This window comes from Podarcis melisellensis (genome assembly GCF_964234715.1).
Source record: "Podarcis melisellensis genome assembly, chromosome: 1".
Taxonomy (NCBI): Eukaryota; Metazoa; Chordata; class Lepidosauria; order Squamata; family Lacertidae; genus Podarcis; species Podarcis melisellensis.
This window is the reverse complement of record NC_138528.1, coordinates 65,513,353-65,533,267: the sequence shown is the minus strand read 5'-3', so window position 1 is coordinate 65,533,267 and position 19,915 is coordinate 65,513,353. Positions and strand designations below refer to the sequence as shown.

The window sequence follows — 19,915 nt, the reverse complement described above, 5'->3', positions numbered from 1 at the left end:
GAAGAGTAGAAGATCGTAAGTAGCCAAAAACACCAGAAGGAAAGCCCAACACACAATTCAATTTTCTACTATGTTTGCTTGCACAGAATAATTTGTCAGTCTTTCAAAACAAATGATAAGATGTAGTGAATATATGTTCACTGATACCTATGTTGCTATTATACTTTTAACACATAAACAGTAAAAGAAAAAATGTTTATTCACAAAACAGCTCACATTTTAAAGCAGAGATCTGTCTGTAGTCACAATTGGAGCATATAGGTCCTGTTTTCTCAAAGTTGGTCTTAGTATAGGCCCTCTTCACCACTAAGCATAAACCACTGAGATGAGAAACATGATTTACTTGCTTTGGTGGCGAATGCCACCATTTTGCTAGTACATACGTACACCCTGAGACTCCCTAAATAATATACTCTGCTCCAGCACTGTCAGCTGAAGGAAAACGTTTCAGACCAAGCCAAAGATGAGAGAGATCATCATATTTTCACAAGTCAAAATCCTCAGATACAGAAGCAAACCAACAGCCTATTCCCGTGTGCAAATAGGTCTAGATTGGGAACCATTAGAGAAGGCAGAGGACGATCCTCTGATGTGTTCAAGCCACATGAAATTATTTTTCAGGAGTGCCTGTATTACAGGCTAACACATCGCTCCCAAAGCACAAAAACCTTTGCTTTTAAAAGGGTTGGGGGGGTACCATTGCTATAGTTAGTAGTGAGTGGTGGGGTGGCATGGGTAGGGCTGCATTGCTCTCCCAGTTTCTGAGTGTCACTGCTGCTTCAATGAGGTGGATTCTAGGTAAGTAAGTACAGGATCTCACCCAAAGATAAAAATCATGACTTCAATGGGTTAGGCTTAAAGGCTGGCATTTCTCCCTGACATCTCTCTTAAAAAGATGAAACAGAAGGTGAGCAGCTTTACTGAACTGGTTGTCTTTACTAATAACTCGATCAGAAAATTATAAATCTGAGATCTATTTAATTTGGGTTTCTTTTGTTTTGGTGGTTTTGGTTTACACTGGGGGGAAAATAAATTGATTGATTTGATACTCTAATGCCTAACCGGAGTCAAACATGCCTACAGAAATACTGAAAACAACTGTGACCTGCAGTTTGACTCCTATTATTATTTTCTTGTGACATTTGCTTTAGTTTTTAAGATGAATAATTAATGGCAGCATTTACAATTCATTTATCCCAGATGTCCTCCTCTGGAGTCAAATGTTTTCAAAGGAACCACAGGCTTGTGCAACATGTTGCCTTTTATTCTGAAGATTGCATAAAAAAGGCAGGTGGGAACAGCAGGGGCAGGGCAAGAGTTGGGAGAGACTCACGGCCTTCCCCTTATGGAGGGTCAGTAATTTAAGCGCAGCAGATTTCACCTAATACATAAGCACCTGTGTAATATAAATGCGCAAAGTGCTTGTAAATCTTCTTTGCCTGTTCTTACAACAGTGCTGGCAAATGCTCCAATAGCAGTTGCTGTAATTCCATTTTATAGACTGGGTACTGAGGCTGCGGGAGAACATTCAAGTTGTGCTTTGCAACAGGGTCTGATTCAACATGCTGTGATCAAAGGGCAGTGCGGACCCCATTTAGGGCTATGTTGAAATCCACTCTTGGTCAAGGCAAAGGTGATTCACCTGCGAATGAAATATAGGCATGCAAATAATATTTTTTGCCTCTTGGAAACTTAATACATAGCAACTTATAGGAATATAGGAAGTTGCCTTATACTAATTCAGACTAAACAAAAAAATTCCTTCCAGTAGCACCTTAAAGACCAACTAAGTTAGTTCTTGGTATGAGCTTTCGTGTGTATGCACACTTCTTCAGATACACACGAAAGCTCATACCAAGAACTAACTTAGTTGGTCTTTAAGGTGCTACTGGAAGGAATTTTTTTGTTTTGACTATGGCAGACCAACACGGCTACCTATTTGTAACTGGAACTAATTCAGACTATTAGTCCATCTAGCCCAGAGTTTGGGAATATCCACTCTGTGGGCCTAATTCATTTGGGTTTTTCCCAAACCACACCCACTTGCCCCTTCCCATCATCATATGTGATGTCAGGTGGAAGGTAGATAAAATGATGACCTTCATTCATTTTGTTTTAATTCTTTATTTTACTATGTATTTTGTGGTTTTTTTTAACTTGCATTTTTATGTGGTGAACCGCTGAGATTTACAGGTGAAGGGAGGTATACAGTTCTTATTCTTATTCTTTAGGAAATGGTAGTCAAAAGTCAGCCTCAGGCTTGTCTTCTGGCCAATTTAGGAGAGAGGGATCCATACCCTCCAAATGTCCTGATTTTCCAGGGACAGGCCTGGAATTATGATTATTATTATTAATAATAATATAGTTTATTATTTATACCCCACCCATCTGGCTGGGTTTTCCCAGCCACTCTGGGTGGCTCCCAACAGAATTAATGATGATGATGATGATGATGATGATGATGATAATAATAATAATAATAATAATAATAATAATAATAATAATAATAATAATATTTTAAAAATGATAAAACATCAGACATTAAAAACTTCCCTAAACAGGGCTGCTGATTTGATCCCTGAATGTCCCCATTTTCCCTGCCAGTGCAACTGCTGTTGAGCTTGGGGAGGAGAATGAGTTGGCACTTGTCCCAAGCGATGACAGCGGCTGTGGCTGTAAAGAAGCGCCCCATTGCCTCTCCGTGGCCTCTCCATGGTTGCCACTACCAGCCTCCTCCCTGGGTAACTCACAGTGGCTGCTGAAGAGAAGGCGAGGAGGATGAGAGGCTGTGGCCACCGAGGCCCAGCCCCTAGTGACGCGCCAGCTCTGAGGGGCAGGCAGAGGGCAGGGCTGCCCTGGGCGGAAAGAAAGGGGGAGTGGAGCGCTTATTAAGTGCTTTGTGCACCCGCATCTAATCTTGCCCCTTTCTAAAATGTATTTATTGGTGTGTGTTTTTCTTTTTTGTAAATCTAGCAAAGAATAACACAAAATTGGGTTTAAGGAGTTTTCTCAGGACAGTAGAAGGTGTGTGTGCTGTGTCCTGTTGTTGTAGTTGTGGTGGCACTTGCCCTTCTTCTGTGAGGAAATGCTTGAGGGGGAGACACAAATGAGGTTCAGTTGGGGGGGGTGAGGAATCTGCCTGTTTTCATCTGCAGAATATTGGAGGGTATGCGGATCCAGAACAATCCCTGAATACCAGCTCCCTCCTCCTTTCCTGCTACTCACATGACCACATAAGGAGGACTGTGGGTGAGAGGCGGGTACTGTATTGCCCTGTTCTGGGTTCCACCTTGAAGCTGCCTCTAGCCTTTTCACCCATCCTTGGCATCTACGGTATTTTAATTATGGAAGCAATTTCTTTTCAAACGACATTCCCCCTAAATGCTTAAAGCTTGTCACTTGCATTACCTGTAAACTAGGCTCTTGTTACCACCTTCCATAGGACAGATGAGGGGAACAGAGGCAGACTGACAGGTCTGTAAGGGCATAGCAGAGCTGCCACATGATTTAGTTTTTTAAAACAGCATTGACGAAGAGAAGTAAAAAGACATCACACAAACAAACGAGTTCCTCACAAGTATCAGGACAAAGCTTTCCCCATTTCTCAGTTAAATGGTGTTATTTGAAAGTTATGAGCCTGCTGGTAGAAGCCACAAATACCATTAAAATCCACATTGTCACAGTTATGTAAAACAGTAATTAGAAGGACCCAACCTTGCTTGCAGAAAGCCGGGAGACCCCCATTAACAGATATCTTTTAGCCAGTGTCTCCAAAGATATTTGGCAGTTACTGCTTTTTCTGCCTTGCAACCCGAGTACTTGAACATTAACCACTGACACTAATTAGGTTAAGAGCCTGTCCCTTTACTGTTAATGTTCACTGTAGCCAATTAATTCAAGTACAATGTTAAAGACAAGTTGAACATATCTCTTTTAAGTGCCTAAAAAAAAAAAGGACGATGGAACCATGTTTGGGGGCATGCTTTAAACCCTCCTTCCCTTGTAAAATACATATTATTAATGAAAGAGCTTTTTTTTCTAGAAAAAAAGTACTGGTACCGCTTGAATACCTCCAGAAAAAAAGCACTGATTAATGCAATATCTGGGTCAAAATTGTCCCAATTTAATTATAGTTTTAAAAGGACCAGTGAGATATATTTGACAAAATCATACCAATTTACCAATGTTAAACAATAAAACTGTATTAAATGTTTTATAGCATAGTGGATACAGCTATAGTTTTTGGGGTCTTTAATGATCTCCCCCATTAGTTTCTATATGTATAATGAGTCACTTCCTTTCAACTCAAATCTTCCAGAAATGCATATTTTGAAAATATTTTAACACCTTCACTGCTGCATCAGTTTAGAGCCTATATATTTTCAGTGTACAGTGTTTCGTCCCCCCCCCCCCATTTATTTTCATTTGAGTCTGACCACAACGTCATTAATGAAAGCTTCAGATTAAAGTGAAGGAAGAACGAGCACGTCATGGAGTATTAAGTGGAAGAGGTTGGAGAGGAGAGTTTTATACAATCTGTGTAGCCCTTTGGGATCAATGATGATGCCCGACATTAGGGGTCAGGGTTAAACCACAGAGCCTAGGGCTTGCCGATCAGAAGGTCGGCGGTTCGAATCCCCACAACAGGGTGAGCTCCTGTTGCTCGGTCCCTGCTCCTGCCAACCTAGCAGTTCGAAAGAACGTCAAAGTGCAAGTAGATAAATAGGTACTACTCCAGTGGAAAGGTAAACAGCTTTTCCGTGCGCTGCTCTGGTTTGCCAGAAGCAGCTTAGTCATGCTGGCCACATGACTCGGAAGCTGTACGCCGGCTCCCTCGGCCAATAAAGCGAGATAAGCGCCGCAACCCCAGAGACGGTCACGACTGGACCTAATGGTCAAGGGTCCCTTTACCTTTACTTTTAAACTTTTTCAGCAGGGGGCTGGTTCACTGTCCCTCAGACCTTGTGGGGGGGGGCGGACTATAGTTTTTTTGGGGAGAAGTGAACAAATTCCTATGCCCCACAAATAACCCAGAGATGCGATTTAAATAAAAGCACACATTCTACTCATGTAAAAATGCCAGGCACGCCCCACAAATAACCCAGAGATGCATTTTAAATCAAAGGACAAATTCTACTCATGTAAAAACAAGCTGATTCCCAGACCGCCCACAGGCCGGATTTAGAAGGTGATTGGGCCGGATCCGGCCCCTGGGCCTTAGTTTGCCTACCCATGCCCTACATAAACACAGGGAGGGGAAAACTATGGTATTTTAGAGCTACCGGCTCATTTGCAAGCTTTGCCAGAATGCTCAATTGCTGCCATCCTGCACTTCATTGAATTCTTTATAACTGTGCGCAACACGGATAAAATGCTACCAAACCAGGATGTCTGTGTCATTTATAGAGTCCATTTGCACTTTGACAGAGGCATCAAAATGTTGGTAAGTGTGCCCCTAATTCAATCCCATCATAGCTAACTTACTACATCCTAAGCCACAGCTTGAAAGAGTTACTCCACCTATAAACCCACAATTCCTCACTATCTCGACTTTATAAATGTTCTTCCCCTTCGGCTGAAATTTGTCATGCTTAAATTAATCTTTAAGAGCTCGTGCCGTTATGAAAATGTTTGACCAAAATCAGTTGAATCACTTTTGAGTTATTCAAGCATAAAATATTATATATTTTCCTTCTTTAAAAATTAAGGCATCTTTTAAAAGAAAAGGTTATTTATTTTAGCTTATTTCAGCTTCACATTTTCTAAGGATTTAACCCCAGTTAATGATTCTTCACATTAAACAAAGGCATATGAAGGAAGTGAAATAGGCTGCACCAAATGTTTGCAAGGGAACAATTTGAGGGCATTGTGGGCATTTATTCCCCAAACATTTTCCTAAATCCTTTTTACTCCAGCACTGTTTACAGCCATTATTTCCCTATGCTGTTGCAGCATTATTTAATTCCTCTAATCTCTTTTTCATCTCAGCCAGTCAATAGGCATGGAAGATGAGGTAACATCACAGAGGGAAAATATTATATTGAGAGCAATTCCTCTTGGACTGGTGATTTTAATTAGGAACATAATGCCCCTCTGAGCTGCCAAACCTCTTGAAAATTGAGGTGAGGGTCCTAAGTGGCACAGGCTGCCTCCTTTAAAGTGGCATCTTGCAAGCTCTTTGCAACTACATTGTGCTGCATGATTCCAGTGGCAATCTATCTGACTGCAAAGCTGCAGGTAAAGGATGCCTGTTTGCTTGTGCAGACTGAATTCAAACCAAACCTGCAAATGGACAACTTCAAATGGGCTCAATGGTGGTGCCGATCAGCTGATAGGCACTATCAGTGATACCCACTTGCTAAGGAACAACTGGGAGTGCCCTTTCAATTCCCAATTGTTCCCCTGCAGCTACATCTTGACCTGCCCCACAGGTCACATGGGGCCAATGGATGTGCTTTGCAGAGAATGGACTTGTGGGCCAAATTAGACCCCTGTGGCCTAGAGCTATCCTAGCCAATTACATGCCCCACCCCAGCACAATTTTCTTTCTAAAGTGGCAAAGTGCTTGCAACCTGCCATATTAAAAGGAGGCGATCTAAAGTGTGATCCCTCATCCTTTCTTGAGGGCAGGGGCAGCAGCTGCAATCCCTCAGATTGCCAGAAGGGAGCCATGGGAGTGTAAGGTTGCATAGACTTGGTTATCCTTACTTAAGCCCTGTTTGAAAAATCCAGTCTCTTATTCAAAAATATCACAGAATCAATGGATGCCTAACATACATTATTTTAATGGTCCTCACAATAAAACTGTCTTTGTAAGTCACCAATATCTGGCTCTGATAAGGCAGTAAGTTTCAGACCCAGCTGAACTAAGCTTTTCTCTTCTCTTTTCTTCTTTCTTTTCTTTTCACTACTGACCTACCTTCCCAGTCTCAGCAACCATGACCCACCAGATTCCACCCTAGTTCTTCTCCTGTTCCAGAATATGGAGTGCCAATGTTACTGAAATTTAAATGTGAAAGCCCTAGTATTACATAATGGTACTAACACAACGGACAGCCCCAGAGCAACTACAGTGGTACCTCAGGTTAAGTACTTAATTCGTCTGGAGGTCTGTACTTAGCCTGAAACTGTTCTTAACCTGAAGCACCACTTTAGCTAATGGGGCCTCCTGCTGCTGCTGCGCCGCCGGAACACAATTTCTGTTCTCATCCTGGAGCAAAGTTCTTAACCTGAAGAACTATTTCTGGGTTAGTGGAGTCTGTAACCTGAAGCGTATGTAACCTGAAACGTATGTAACCCGAGGCACCACTGTAGTGTCATCTGAATTGCAATACAGTGGTGCCCCGCAAGACGAATGCCTCGCAAGACGAAAAACCCGCAAGACGAAAGGGTTTTTCGGTTTTTGCGACGCTTCGCTAGACGATTTTCCCTATGGGCTTGCATCGCAAGACGAAAGCCCATAGGGAAATCTCGGGGACCTTTTTTTAAATGCTGGCGGTGGGGAGCAAAGCCTTTTCCCCCCCTCCGGACTTCAGAAGAGGTCCAGGAAGGCCGGCGGGGGCGAAAGGCTTTGCTCCCCACCGCCAGCATTTTAAAAGCGGTCCGGGATAGCAGGGAAGCGCTTCCCGCTATCCCGGACGGCTTTTGAAGCCTGCCTAACCGGGGGCTTTTAAATCGCCCCGGGACTGTCCGGGGCGATTTAAAAGCCCCCGGAAGGCTTTTGAAGCCTCCCCCCACCGCCCGGCTTCGGGGCATCGTCCCGATGCCGGGCGGCGGGGCAGGAACGCCTCTCCCAGCCGCCCGGCTTCGGGGCATCGTTCCGATGCCGGGCGGCGGGGCAGGAACGCCTCCCCCCGCCGCCCGGCATCGGAACGATGTCCCGAAGCCCGGCGGCGGGGCAGGAAAGCCTCCCCCGCCGCCCGGCATCGGAACGATGTCCCGAAGCCCGGCGGCGGGGCAGGAAAGCCTCCCCCCGCCGCCCGGCTTCGGGGCAGGAACGCCTCCCCCAGCCGCCCGGCTTCGGGGCATCGTCCCGATGCCGGGCGGTGGGGCAGGAACGCCTCCCTCCGCCGCCCGGCATCGGAACGATGTCCCGAAGCCGGGCGGCCGGGCGGGAAAGCCTCCCCCCGCCGCCCGGCTTCGGGGCATCGTCCCGATGCCGGGCGGTGGGGCAGGAACGCCTCCCCCAGCCGCCCGGCTTCGGGGCATCGTCCCGATGCCGGGCGGTGGGGCAGGAACGCCTCCCCCAGCCGCCCGGCTTCGGGGCAGGAACGCCTCCCCCAGCCGCCCGGCTTCGGGGCATCATTCCGATGCCGGGCGGTGGGGCAGGAACGCCTCCCCCCGCCGCCCGGCTTCGGGGCATCGTCCCGATGCCGGGCGGTGGGGCAGGAACGCCTCCCCCGCCGCCCGGCATCGGAACGATGTCCCGAAGCCGAGCGGCGGGGCGAGAAAGCCTTTGTCCCCCCTGCCTGCCTTCCCAGGGGCTTTTAAATCGCCCCGGACAGCGGAGAAGTGAAGCCAGAAGAGGTCGGGGGAAGGCGGTTTCCATAGGAACGCATTAATTGATTTTCAATGCATTCCTATGGAAAACCGTGCATCGCAAGACGAAAAACTCGCAAGACGAAGAGACTTGCGGAACGAATTAATTTCGTCTTGCGAGGCACCACTGTATATGCCTCAAGTCAGGACCAGGTCACATGCTGCACAGGAATAAGCTTCTTCCCCACTTATATGGCTAGGCTTCTCTGCTAGAAATATTCTGCTCGATGACAGATCAAGCAAAACACACCCTACCCACTAGCTTTATCAAGCATAATGCAAAGCAAAACTGAATTAGGTATTTTGTGCACATATGATACACATACAGTAAGAGGCTATACAAGCAAGAGAACATTCAAAATACATGCTATCCAGGGTGTTTTCACTTTTAGTTTTCCTGTTGATAATTTATGCTGCTAGGTTATTCCCCCGCCCGCCCTGCATGCAGAAATAAGAGCACACATATACAAGTAAAATATTAATGACAAGACCCTGATTCCACTGGCATAAAAATGTCTCACACAGTTCATTCAGAGCCTATCTGACATCCTTGACTTTGTGGGGGTTTTAATTTCCTAGATCTAAGCATCTGCTCCTAACTTGAATAAATGATCAAATGTGACTTTTCATTCCTTTTGCTCACAAGCTCCAAAAATCCTATATCCTCTGTTAAACCAACAGCATCTATTTACACTGTAATTTGTCAGAAGCTGTTTTTAATATAAATAAGTAGCAGCGGGCCCACTGGCTTGTTTTCTGGGCTTCAAAAATATGCAGCCCAGCATGGCAATAAGGAAGAGAAAGCTTTATTTGGTTTTGGTAGTCTCATTCTTCCACTCAGTGTGGCATTAATGAAATTCAGCATGATTAATGGTCTGGCCTTTCTATTTATCATCCTTATCTGCATAAGTATTTCCTGATCTCTCTTTTCATCCTATTCTGGGGCTTCACCACAGTCTCCTATGACCTTTATGAATTTTTAATGGAAAGTTCCTAGGGTCAGATCCTTACTAGTTTCTCAAGGAAGAGGCCCATTCTGGGGGAAGAGTATAGAGCACAGCAGTTGCTAAAAACCATTTTTCATGGCTGACAATCTCAGGTCACAACTTTGGTCCAGGTCATGCATGCCCACCAATGTTAACAGGTGCTACCCTAGAGAAAACGCTCACAGTAGTCCAAATTATTTGATGGGAATTGGAGTGCAAAACATCTGGATAACTCCAGGTTGTTATGTGCCTTGTCTGGAGATGGGACTTAAGAAGCTGTTACTGCACTGAATACAGCCATTGCATACTCAATGTTCCTGCACTGGCTCCATGTCCCTGGTATTTGTTGGGCAGGTGGGGTTGAGGATACTTGCAGGAAGATAGGCATCCATAAACCTGTAAATGTTACTACTTGGACAATTTACAAAATGCCCATATAACACACACACACACAAAATGAGTAGCTCCAACTCCACTCTACCCCAACTTAAAAATATGCAGAAAATTGAGGTCCAAAAACCCAGGTAAATAATAACAATAGCAATAGCAATGCTTGGCTCTTAAAAACAGAGAATATGCAACCTTCCCCCAACCTGCAGTTATCCAGATGTTTTGCAGTCCAATTCCCATCAGATATTTTGGCTCCCGCCACGCTTCCTCATCCAGCCAGTCCCTGACAGCTACACTCCTTACCAACCGCTGTTCCACTCTCTCTTGAGTACCTTTGCTTGACTAAAGTGTACTCTTTGAAAATGTCTCTTGCTTGCCTGCATGGAGGGCAGTGTGTGTGTGTGTGTGTGTGTGTGTGTGTGCAGAAACCTGACTTTTCCATGGCTGGAATGCAGCCTACCATGCAAAAGTAACAGTCACATCTGCTGCTCCACCCATTTTGCCTCTGCCCCTCCCCCCCAGCACTGTCATGCAACTTCCAGAAGTTTGCCTACATGGAAGGCAGCCCTCGTCTTCCACAAGGGGCACATTCGACATGGCACTATGGACTTTGACCATTTAAAAAAGCTGATAGGATAGAAGCTTCTACTCTAACTGCAGCTCTTGCACCGATGCAATTACCTTAGAGGGGTAAACACACAACATCCCAGGGAATGGTGCGAAGCTGCACATGAGGTTACCACCTTGCTGAAGCTAAGCAGGGTTGGATTTGATCTATGGGAGACTTCCTGGGAACCACATGTACACTGCCTTGGGCTCCATGATGGAAAAGGAGAGAGAATATAAATGTAAGAAAATATCAGATAAATTACCTGAGATTTTCCCTTAACCAGCCAACACCTTCAAAATTGGCTTATTTCAAACAAACCATAGTTTAGACTTACTAGTTTATTGGGTTTGGACAAAATGACAAGCTGTGGCTAATCCGAAATGAAAGCTTTTGATCTTGTGATCAGAAGCAGGGGGGAAAGGAGACTGAGGCTTAGTGCAACTCATTCCCATCATGACAAACCATATGTTGAAACTAGATCAATGACATTTCTTCATTTCTGTAAAAACAAACTGATGCTTCAAGATCAGTTAGGCTGAATCTGTACTCATCATATTTCAGACAGTAGCTGGTCAATATTTACAAGGGAAATGACAGCTTAACTGTAGTGCATTGCCATAGTGCTGCCTACTGCTGGGGTCACATGCTATAGGACTATGTGACTCTGTGTTGGCCAGCAGGTAATGGCTTTTCCTACCTGCTTTGCCTATTCTCCAGCCCCGGGAGCCTTCATAAGGGAGCTGTTTCCAGAGGAAGAACTGTGAAGGGAAAGATACTCTTGTTTGCCATCAGCAGGTGGGTGGTTTCACTTGTGCTGCCCCACCTCCAGCCTGAAGAACCTTCAGAAGGGAGTTGCTGCCACAGGCATCATGTTGTTGTGTTTTAATGTGATAAATAGAGTGATAGTTTATGAGTCACGGGGCACAGAGCGTGTGTGTATGAACTTAACAGTGCTTTGTTTCTTTTTTGGCTGCTATATTGTTAATGTTGTTAGTATTGTTTTATAGATGATAAATGCTGTATTGATTTGCTAAACGCATATTATGACTTTTGCTTTAATTGTGAGGTTTGACTTATTCTTTTAGGTGTTGCTTTGTTAAGAGTGTTTTATAGAGTGTAACTGTTTCACCGATGATCTGTTAATTATGCTATGTGATTTATGCTGTATTTGTGATGTTCGATTACGTTCCATCATGTTATTGTTATTCCTTGTTTGTAAACTGGGATTTACAATTGGGAATTATTGGGATTCATTTGAATGAGAAATATATACACTAATCAAAGAAATATAACAAATCAAATAAATTGTTTTACATTAAGCCACTGCTTTTTTTCCTTTAAATATATATATATATATGTTTTAAAAAATATATATGTTTAGGAGTACTCATTTTCCTACTCATACTGAAATACTGCCCCTCAATGAGGCCAAACTTAGATTCACAAAATGTTTAGGGGTATGCATCCCCATGTGTCCCCCATAGCATTAAGCTATGGATACACATTTTCTGCACAGTGAAGGATCCTGTAAGGGCATGTGGAAGCGAAACAGGTTTTCCATACATGCATCCACCCTGCCATACATATGGAAGCACATTCCTAAGCAGGGGCACTTGCTTGTACAGAGGCTCATTCTCACTCAGGAAACCATGGGCTTTAAATGAAGTATTGATTTAACTGAGAACTCACTGTGTGCAGTGTGTAAAAGAGTAGTAAAAATGATTGCTCTTCATTTATTTTATTCATCTGAAACATCAACCATCTTATATACTTCTTAGCAACCTTCCCTATAAAGACCAAATCCCCTAATGCAAACATTTTTACCTGAATTAAGCTAAAATATTAATAATGTTGGAGTCAAGCTACTAATTAGAAAGGTATTTTTTCCCTCAGTTGGCTCCATGCTGTTGCCACCATTCTTCCAGTCCTCGAAAACCTGAAGAGACGTTCTTCAGAGCCCATTAATTGCCTTCTACTAACTCAATGAGACGGCTTGTCTGAATAAATCAAGCTGTCTTTGGCCTGTCTACTATTGATGGGTTTCTGCCGAGCTACAGAGAACACTACCTTCCTTTTTTTTGTAAACTCAATATATTGTTTTCCAACCAGGATGAGACATTCGACTTCATGGCCAGAAAAGCACACAGCACAGGGATTTCTTTTAATGTGTTCTTCACACAGTGATATTTCAAGCACTGAAAAGTGAGTTAAATACAAAGTCCTAAAACATGTACATATCACTTCATGTATAGCAACAAATATAAAGCCATGTGAATGCATAGATTTTACTTTGAAAGCACAGAAGTGTATCTCATTATTTAGGAAAGCAATGTGTCAAGAACCACTCAAGAAGGTTGTATTTATACATGGTTTTATTAAGCCCCGGCACCCACAGCAAACAAGACCTGTGCATATTTCTGTACTGGAAGATGCAACGAGGTCTTGAGTACATAGGGGTCTTAGCTGAATGTCCACACTCTATGAGGACTGCGTGTACAACCCCCAATACTATAAGCCAGGCAAACAGCACCAAACACAGTCAACAGCGGTACATTTAGCCTGGAGAAGAGGAGACTGAGAGGAGATGTGATAGCCATCTTCAAATATCTTAAGGGCTGTCACAGGAAAGTTAGGGTGGGCGATATATCGTTATTTTGTCTCTTATCGGTATGAACTCCAGACCGCAATAAAGCTTTCATATTTTTTCACTCTTTAATATATCAAGACAGGCAGGAAGCAGCACTTTACTGCAAAGTAAATGGCCATTTCCTGCCTGCTCATCTCCAAGGCATAAGCCCCTGCCACCTCTCAGCTGCCTAAAGGGCTTTACTTTGCAGTAAAAGCTGCTTTCTGCCTGCACAATCTGCAAGGTGCAAGCCCCATGCCTCTTGCTAGAGACAGACCCAGCATAGCAATAGGCTTCCTTGCTGAGGCAGGGAGATTTTGATCAGCAAAAAAAGTTTATTTTCTCCCCATAAGATTCATGTTGCTTTGAGGCACACACCTTGCCTCTTACTAGGCAGAATAGAGACCCAGCTCAATATCCAGGTAAGCACGGTATCAGGGTCTCTACTCTGCCTAGCAAGAGCCACAGTGTGTGACTTAAAGCTCCGTGGAGCTTATTGGCAGAAAAAGAAACTTTGCTTATTGGAATTTTTTTTCCTCAGCAGTGCTGTGGAAGGAGATTCCGTTCTTCATTTTAAGATCAGTGTGGTTTGGCTCCAGCTTCTGTTCTGAAAAGGATCAAGGGGTCTTAGTAGACCACAGGCTTAACATGAGTCAACAGTGTGATGCAGCAGCAAAAAAGCTAATGCTACACTAGGCTGCATCAACAGAAATATAGTGTCATAAAGGTAAAGGGACCCCTGATCGTTAGGTCCAGTCATGGACAACTCTGGGGTTGCGGCGCTCATCTCGCTTTATTGGCCGAGGGAGCTGGCGTACAGCTTCCAGGTCATGTGGCCAGCATGACTAAGCCGCTTCTGGCGAACCAGAGCAGCGCACGGAAACGCCATTTACTTCCCGCCAGAGCGGTACCTATTTATCTACTTGCACTTTGATGTGCTTTTGAACTGCTAGGTTGGCAGGAGCAGGGACCGAGCAACGGGAGCTCACCTATCACGGGGATTCGAACCGTCGACCTTCTGATCGGCAAGCCCTAGGCTCTGTGGTTTAGACCACAGTGCCACCCGCACTATTTTGCCTTAGTCAGACCACACCTGGAGTACTGTGTCGAGTTCTGGGTGCCACAATTTAAGAAGGATATTAACAAGCTGGAACATGTGCAGAGGAGGGCAACCAAGATGATCATGGGTCTTGGAAGCCCAGCCTTGAGAGGAACGGTTGAGGGAGCTGCGTATGTGTAACCTGGAAAAGAGGAGATTGAGAGGAGATAGAGTAGCCACCTTCAAATATCTGAGGGGGTGTCACATGGAAGATGGAGGCAGCATGTTTTCTCTTGCTCTGGAGGGGGCAGGACCTGAATGAATGGTTCCAAGTGACAAGAAAGGAGATTCTGACTAAACAACAGGAAGAACCTTCTGTCAGAAAGAGCTGTTCGACAGTGGAATGGTCTCCCTTGGTAGGTGGTACACTCTCCTCCCTTGGAAGTTTTTAAGCAGAGGTTGGGTGGCCATCTGTAACCTAGTTTTAGCTAAAATGGGGGCATCCACACACAAGAGGAGGTATTAGCAGGCTTAAGGAAACCTCAAGGTTTGCAGATGTACAAAAAATGTTTAGAAGAAAAGCACCCCCAGGGCAGGTGGAGAACCCAAGAACAGCCCAACACAGAACAAGTATGCTCAATAGCCACAGAAAATTGGAAAAGAAAATGGACCTGGCTGCTCAGCTTCAAGAACTGCTGATCAGCTAGCTAAGAAACAAGGCAAGAAGATTAAAGGAGAGAGTAGAAGGTACACAGTAATATCATTAGGTCTTTTCCTCCATTGTCCTTCAGTCTATTTGTCACTTTCTCCTTCATCCTCTAAAAGGAATGGGGAAAAACAGACACAAATACAAGAAGTATAGAGAGAATCTTCTTATAGTCTAAAGAGAATTCATTTGCTGGTTCACACCGAGAAGCTATTTTTAAATGTTGTTAGGAACAGAAGAAGTGAGAGCTTCCTAAAGAAACCAATGGAGAAATCCAAGGTTTCTGTGTAACCAGGACTGGACACCAGTGTAGCCACCACATCCCACCTTCCCCAAATGCAATTCATCGCCACCATATTGCAAGTTGGAAAGGCTGTGGAAGAGGAAATGGTTTATGACAGGCCTGCAGTGTAGTTCATGTGAACTATTGCAGCTTAGGCTCTGAGTGATCTACAACAACTCTGCAGTGATCTCCAGAAGTATTAGACCCCAATTGAAGGTTGGATTCAAGCTAAGTGAGCAGTTTTCAACAGCACTGCTGAGGTATTATCCATTGCCTTTATTCCCACATTGCTGGTCGGCTTGAGAAATATGCAGTGCAGTTCAGTGTTGCATCCTCACTGCAGACTTACGGGACACAGTAGTCTTCTGTTAACATTGCTGGACAGAGCTACTGAGGCTGCTCTGGATTTCCAGTAAAAAATACCCCATACATCTCAGGTTGAAGTAAAAATCCAGCTCCTTAAGCTTCCTTCTGGAACCTCATTCCAGGCCAAATCCATCAGTTCAATTGAACTGCATTCCCCTTTAAATGTCCAAGAACTAACAATATAAATAAAACATACATGAATCAAGTTCCAAGTTACAACAGAGAGGGACTCCTGTATTCAATGTTAACTCCCCCCCCCCTTCTACTTAGCCACAGGCCCTGGTAACACCTGTGGCACACTGTAACATCTTGTTGCAGGGCTCCATTTGTAAGTAAATAGGATAACTTCAGTAGCGTGATCCAAAATTCCCCCCCCTTGAAGTCCCGCTAAGTTCAGCAGAATAAACTTTGTAGTTAGTAACCCACAGTTTCAGAAGAATATAAATGCCACTAAGGAGGCACTTCTTTGTAGCTTCCCATACTCACAGTTTAGTAGTAAAGTAATCATCAGGAAAGCAAAGGCAGGTATTATATACAATGAGAGCACTTCATGTGCATCATATTGTGTTAAGTGCATGATCTACGCTAGCCCTGTGAACAGTTATGTTTCCAGTGCAAATGGGTTGAAGAGCAATACGGACTAAAGACGTCCTTGGGAGCTGCATGTGCACTAGATAAAATTTCACACAGAGAAACAATGCAGATTTAGCTTAGGCCTTTGGTGATTTATCCTGATATATGTGCATATTTGTATCAGGAAGATCTCTGATCTTCTTCAGCAGCCACAGAATGGATCAACATTCTTGCAGAAAGTAGAGCAGCAACAAAGCAGCTGGAGGTGCTTCTTTAAGAAATAAACATTTAAATCAGAACGTTTATCAAAAAGAAACCAAAGGCACTGCACTAAAGACATAATCTAACATAAATCCCATAATCAGCCCAAGAGGCTGGTATGCAGTCTCTCTGGTAGTAAACAAGAGGGAGGGGACTCAAAAGCTTGTCAGTGAATAAAAATGCTACCATGGAACATAGTATAGAATTGTTCCTAAGAAAAGCAATAACGTAAAACCCATCTGCTGCAAAGTATAACATCCTGCCTCTACCTTCCACCCTGCAACATCTTAAGTGCGTTTATGCATAAGTCAATCCTCTGTGATTTCAGGAGGACTTATTTCCAAACAAGTATACTCAGGATCAGAGCTCAGTAGTCATTTCAAGACAGAACAGAAGCACCTATCAGTTTAACAATTCAGCATGCCCACCTCGCTTAAATCCTGATCCTGGTCAAATCAACTTTCCAAAGTTAGCTGCTAGCTTTCAAATAGCTCAGGAAGCAAGCAACTTCTATGCTATCCAGCAAAAGGATTACAACTAATTAAACGATAGTAGCATCCCTTTGCTCCGTTAGTCCCAATACAATCAGCCCCCCCCCCCCGAAACATGTTTTAAAGAAAACAAGGTATGCTGCCAGTTGATTTCCATAATGAAACCAACGGTACAGAGATGTGTTATATTGCAAAATGCTTATATTACTCGTAGGAGATACAGAAGAGCAATTTAACGCTCTGTCACATTTTATTTGATTGTTGTGCACGTGCGCGTGCTTGTGTAAGCAAGGCAAAGAAACAATTCCCGCAAGATCTGAATAGCTTAAGAGCTTCCCAGCTTGTGATGCCTTTTGAACACACCGCCCTGGTCCCACAGCCATGATTTGGTTCCTGGAGATGTGTTTATTCCGACAGTCCTGCATACGTGCTGGTCATACAGCAGCAACAGAAATTCACAGGATCTAAAAATAGTTCCGAGATGGTACCTTAACTCTGCCCCATGACCATGTCTGCAACACTGCACACACACACGTGTTACATGGGAGCAACTCTCGCTCAACTCCCAGGGACTTCCCTCTGAGTGAGCAGGTCCAATATCAGGATGCAAACCCATGATCCTAAAGCCATGCTTAAGAGCAAGTTCTGTGATTATCAACAGGATTCATTTCTGCATCCATTCAAATCAGCACGTAAGATTCCATTGAAACCAATGGGTTTGGCGCCTAAATGTGACTAGGGTTGGGCGCTGTGTCCAGGAGGACGGCGTGCTCTCTGGCTGCACAGACCGGGAACATCAACCCCGGCCTCACCATTTCGGGGTAAAGTCCTGGTCGCCTCAAAATCAGGGCGGAGGGAGATGTCTGAAAAAGGGAGGGATGGGATCGAGCAATCACTGACGCGCCACCTCGCCAAACCCAGGGAACTGAAGCCCCTTGTCCCGCTGAAGTTCCTTCCCGGCCCCCCCCCACCCAGGATCGCGGCGCTTACCGGAGTCTGTGGGCCGGGGTCTGCCGCTGTCCCGCAGGTAGTAGTTGAACTCGAGGCAGCGGTCGTTCTCCACCGTCCCGTCGGAGCAGAGCTCGACCAGCAGCTTCAGCGCTTTCTGGCAAATCTCGTCCTCCCTGCCGCCAGGCATCGCCCCCCAGCATCCTTGTGAGTGGAGAGGAGCTCTCCGGTCGCTCACACGCGCTTCTTCGGCTGCCGCTGCCGGCCGCCCGTTTGCCGTCGCCGCCGAGGCATCTGGGGAGACGCCGGCATACTGGGAAGAGGGAGCAGCAGCAGCAGCAACGCCGCCCCTCCTCGCCGCTGCCCAACTTCGCCTGGCCGGCCTCGGCACTGTGCAGGAGCCGCCACCGCCGGGCGTGACCACGCCGCCCGGACGAGCAGGAGAAGGAGGACCCCGCCACCAGTTGCGCGCAAAGCCAGGCGCCCAGCCAGCCGCGCCTCGCTCGGCTCCAGGCGGCGCCCGAACGGCTCTCCCTGGCGGCCGCGAGCCTAACTGCAGCAGCCCGGCGCCAATAGGGAAGGCGCCTCCTTCCGCCCAGCGCCCAGGCTGAGGCGAGCTCGGCGTTTCCCCGTGGGCGCAGAGTTTAACTCTGAGCTGCCTGTGATGTGGAGGGCACGACTGTTCCGCGGGGGGCGTGGTGTGGATCTGTACCGTTTGCCGCTTTGATCTGGCGCCTTTTGCGGAGAGCACAAGACGGGCACGTCGCTTTGCGGGAGCCGGGAAGAGGAACCTGATTCAGTCCCGCGGGGCTCGCTTCTCTTGCGAGCCCCCCCCAGCCGCCTCCCGCTGCCCACGCTGCGCTTCTCCGCCCCCGCCCCTTCTCCTCTCTGTCAGCAGCCGTCTGTGTCTGATTTGAGAGGAGAACGGAGGCGAGGCGAGGCGGCTGCAGCCAGCGACCCCCCTCCGCCTCCCACCCCGGGGCTACCAGAAGCCCCCCTCGGCTTCAGCTGGGGACAGAGAGCGTGCCTGCTCTTCCCTGCGGGCCGCTGCCCCATTGGAAGGGCGGCGGAGGAGCTGCAAGCCGGGGTGCGCGCCATGAGCCTCAGCCTTGGGGTTCAGGGGCCAGTGGTGGAAGCAGGGCCAGTGGTGGAAGTGCGGCGCTTTCGCCGGGTTGCTGGGCGCGGGGAGCCCAGCAATTACTTCCCTTGCCCCGGATTAGGGGGCGCAAATTACTTGCCTTGCCCCGGGTGCTGACAACCCACGCTACGCCGCTGCTGGAGACTTGACGTTCCAGGCACACACGTGGAGCAGCTGCCTCCGTGTGGAATTCTCCTCAAGTACTTGGGGAGCCACATGAAGAGAAAGTGCTGTTTTCTTGAGGCAAATAAAACAAAGCTGATTCCTAATCTTGGTGCTTTTAAAAACAATTCTCTCATAAAAAGTTTCCTTTCGCAACACAGTTTTTCTTCACACACAATTTTCTCCGCCCCCCTCAGTCTACAATGTGCAGGCTTCGGTTTCTGGGCCAAAATGCTTCTCTTCCTTCTTTATTCCAGTGAAAGATCAAGCCACACAAAGCCTCTCACCCGCTTTTCATCAGCCACTTTAAAAATGGTGGTTCTGTTTCATTTTGCTAAGTGGGGGGGGGGGGACTAAGTGTTTCATTTTGCTAAGTGGGGGGGGGGGGATGAAACAGACAAAATTTGCCGCACATGAGGTTGTTTTTCATTTGATCAAAATAGGGTCAGTATTTTCCAACTGGTTCAACTGCACACATATACCTGCTAATCCTTAAAGTACCAGCTGGTGCCCCAGAGGAATCTTACCACCTGCTAGTGCCCCCCCCCCATATTTTGTGAAATTGCATGAAGTAGTTTCACACGCTAGTGCATGCATACTGCTAAGTAATACTATGTATTTTCAGGTTATGTTGGGTCACATCATGGAGGCCCGGTACACTTATTTATTTCCCCAATTTATACTTTGCCTTTCCACTTTTAACAGAGTGTTCAGAGCACGATATAAATTGTGATAGACAATATAAATCGTCGAGAGGGGCTGGGAGCTGGGGGCACTGTTATATGGGGGTTCCGTTCC

General features: G+C 45.9%; 1 protein-coding gene across 5 annotated transcripts in view; it reads right to left on the bottom strand.

The window, feature by feature from the left end:
• The window catches only part of SYT9 (synaptotagmin 9), an 80,311-nt gene extending 62,000 nt beyond the window's left edge, over positions 1 to 18,311 (bottom strand). For 4 of the 5 annotated variants that reach the window (XR_014167185.1, XR_014167186.1, XM_081906867.1 and 1 more), the window contains exon 1: positions 17,860 to 18,107. Coding sequence is in view for 3 of the 5 variants with exons in the window: in XM_081906867.1 (XP_081762993.1) it covers positions 17,860 to 18,007 (148 nt within the window). In the remaining 2 variants the exon portion in view is untranslated. Of the gene's footprint in view, positions 1 to 17,859 lie in introns of all 5 variants that reach the window. The other variant, XM_081906869.1, reaches the window with a different exon arrangement.
• Between the last annotated feature and the right edge of the window lie 1,604 nt (positions 18,312 to 19,915).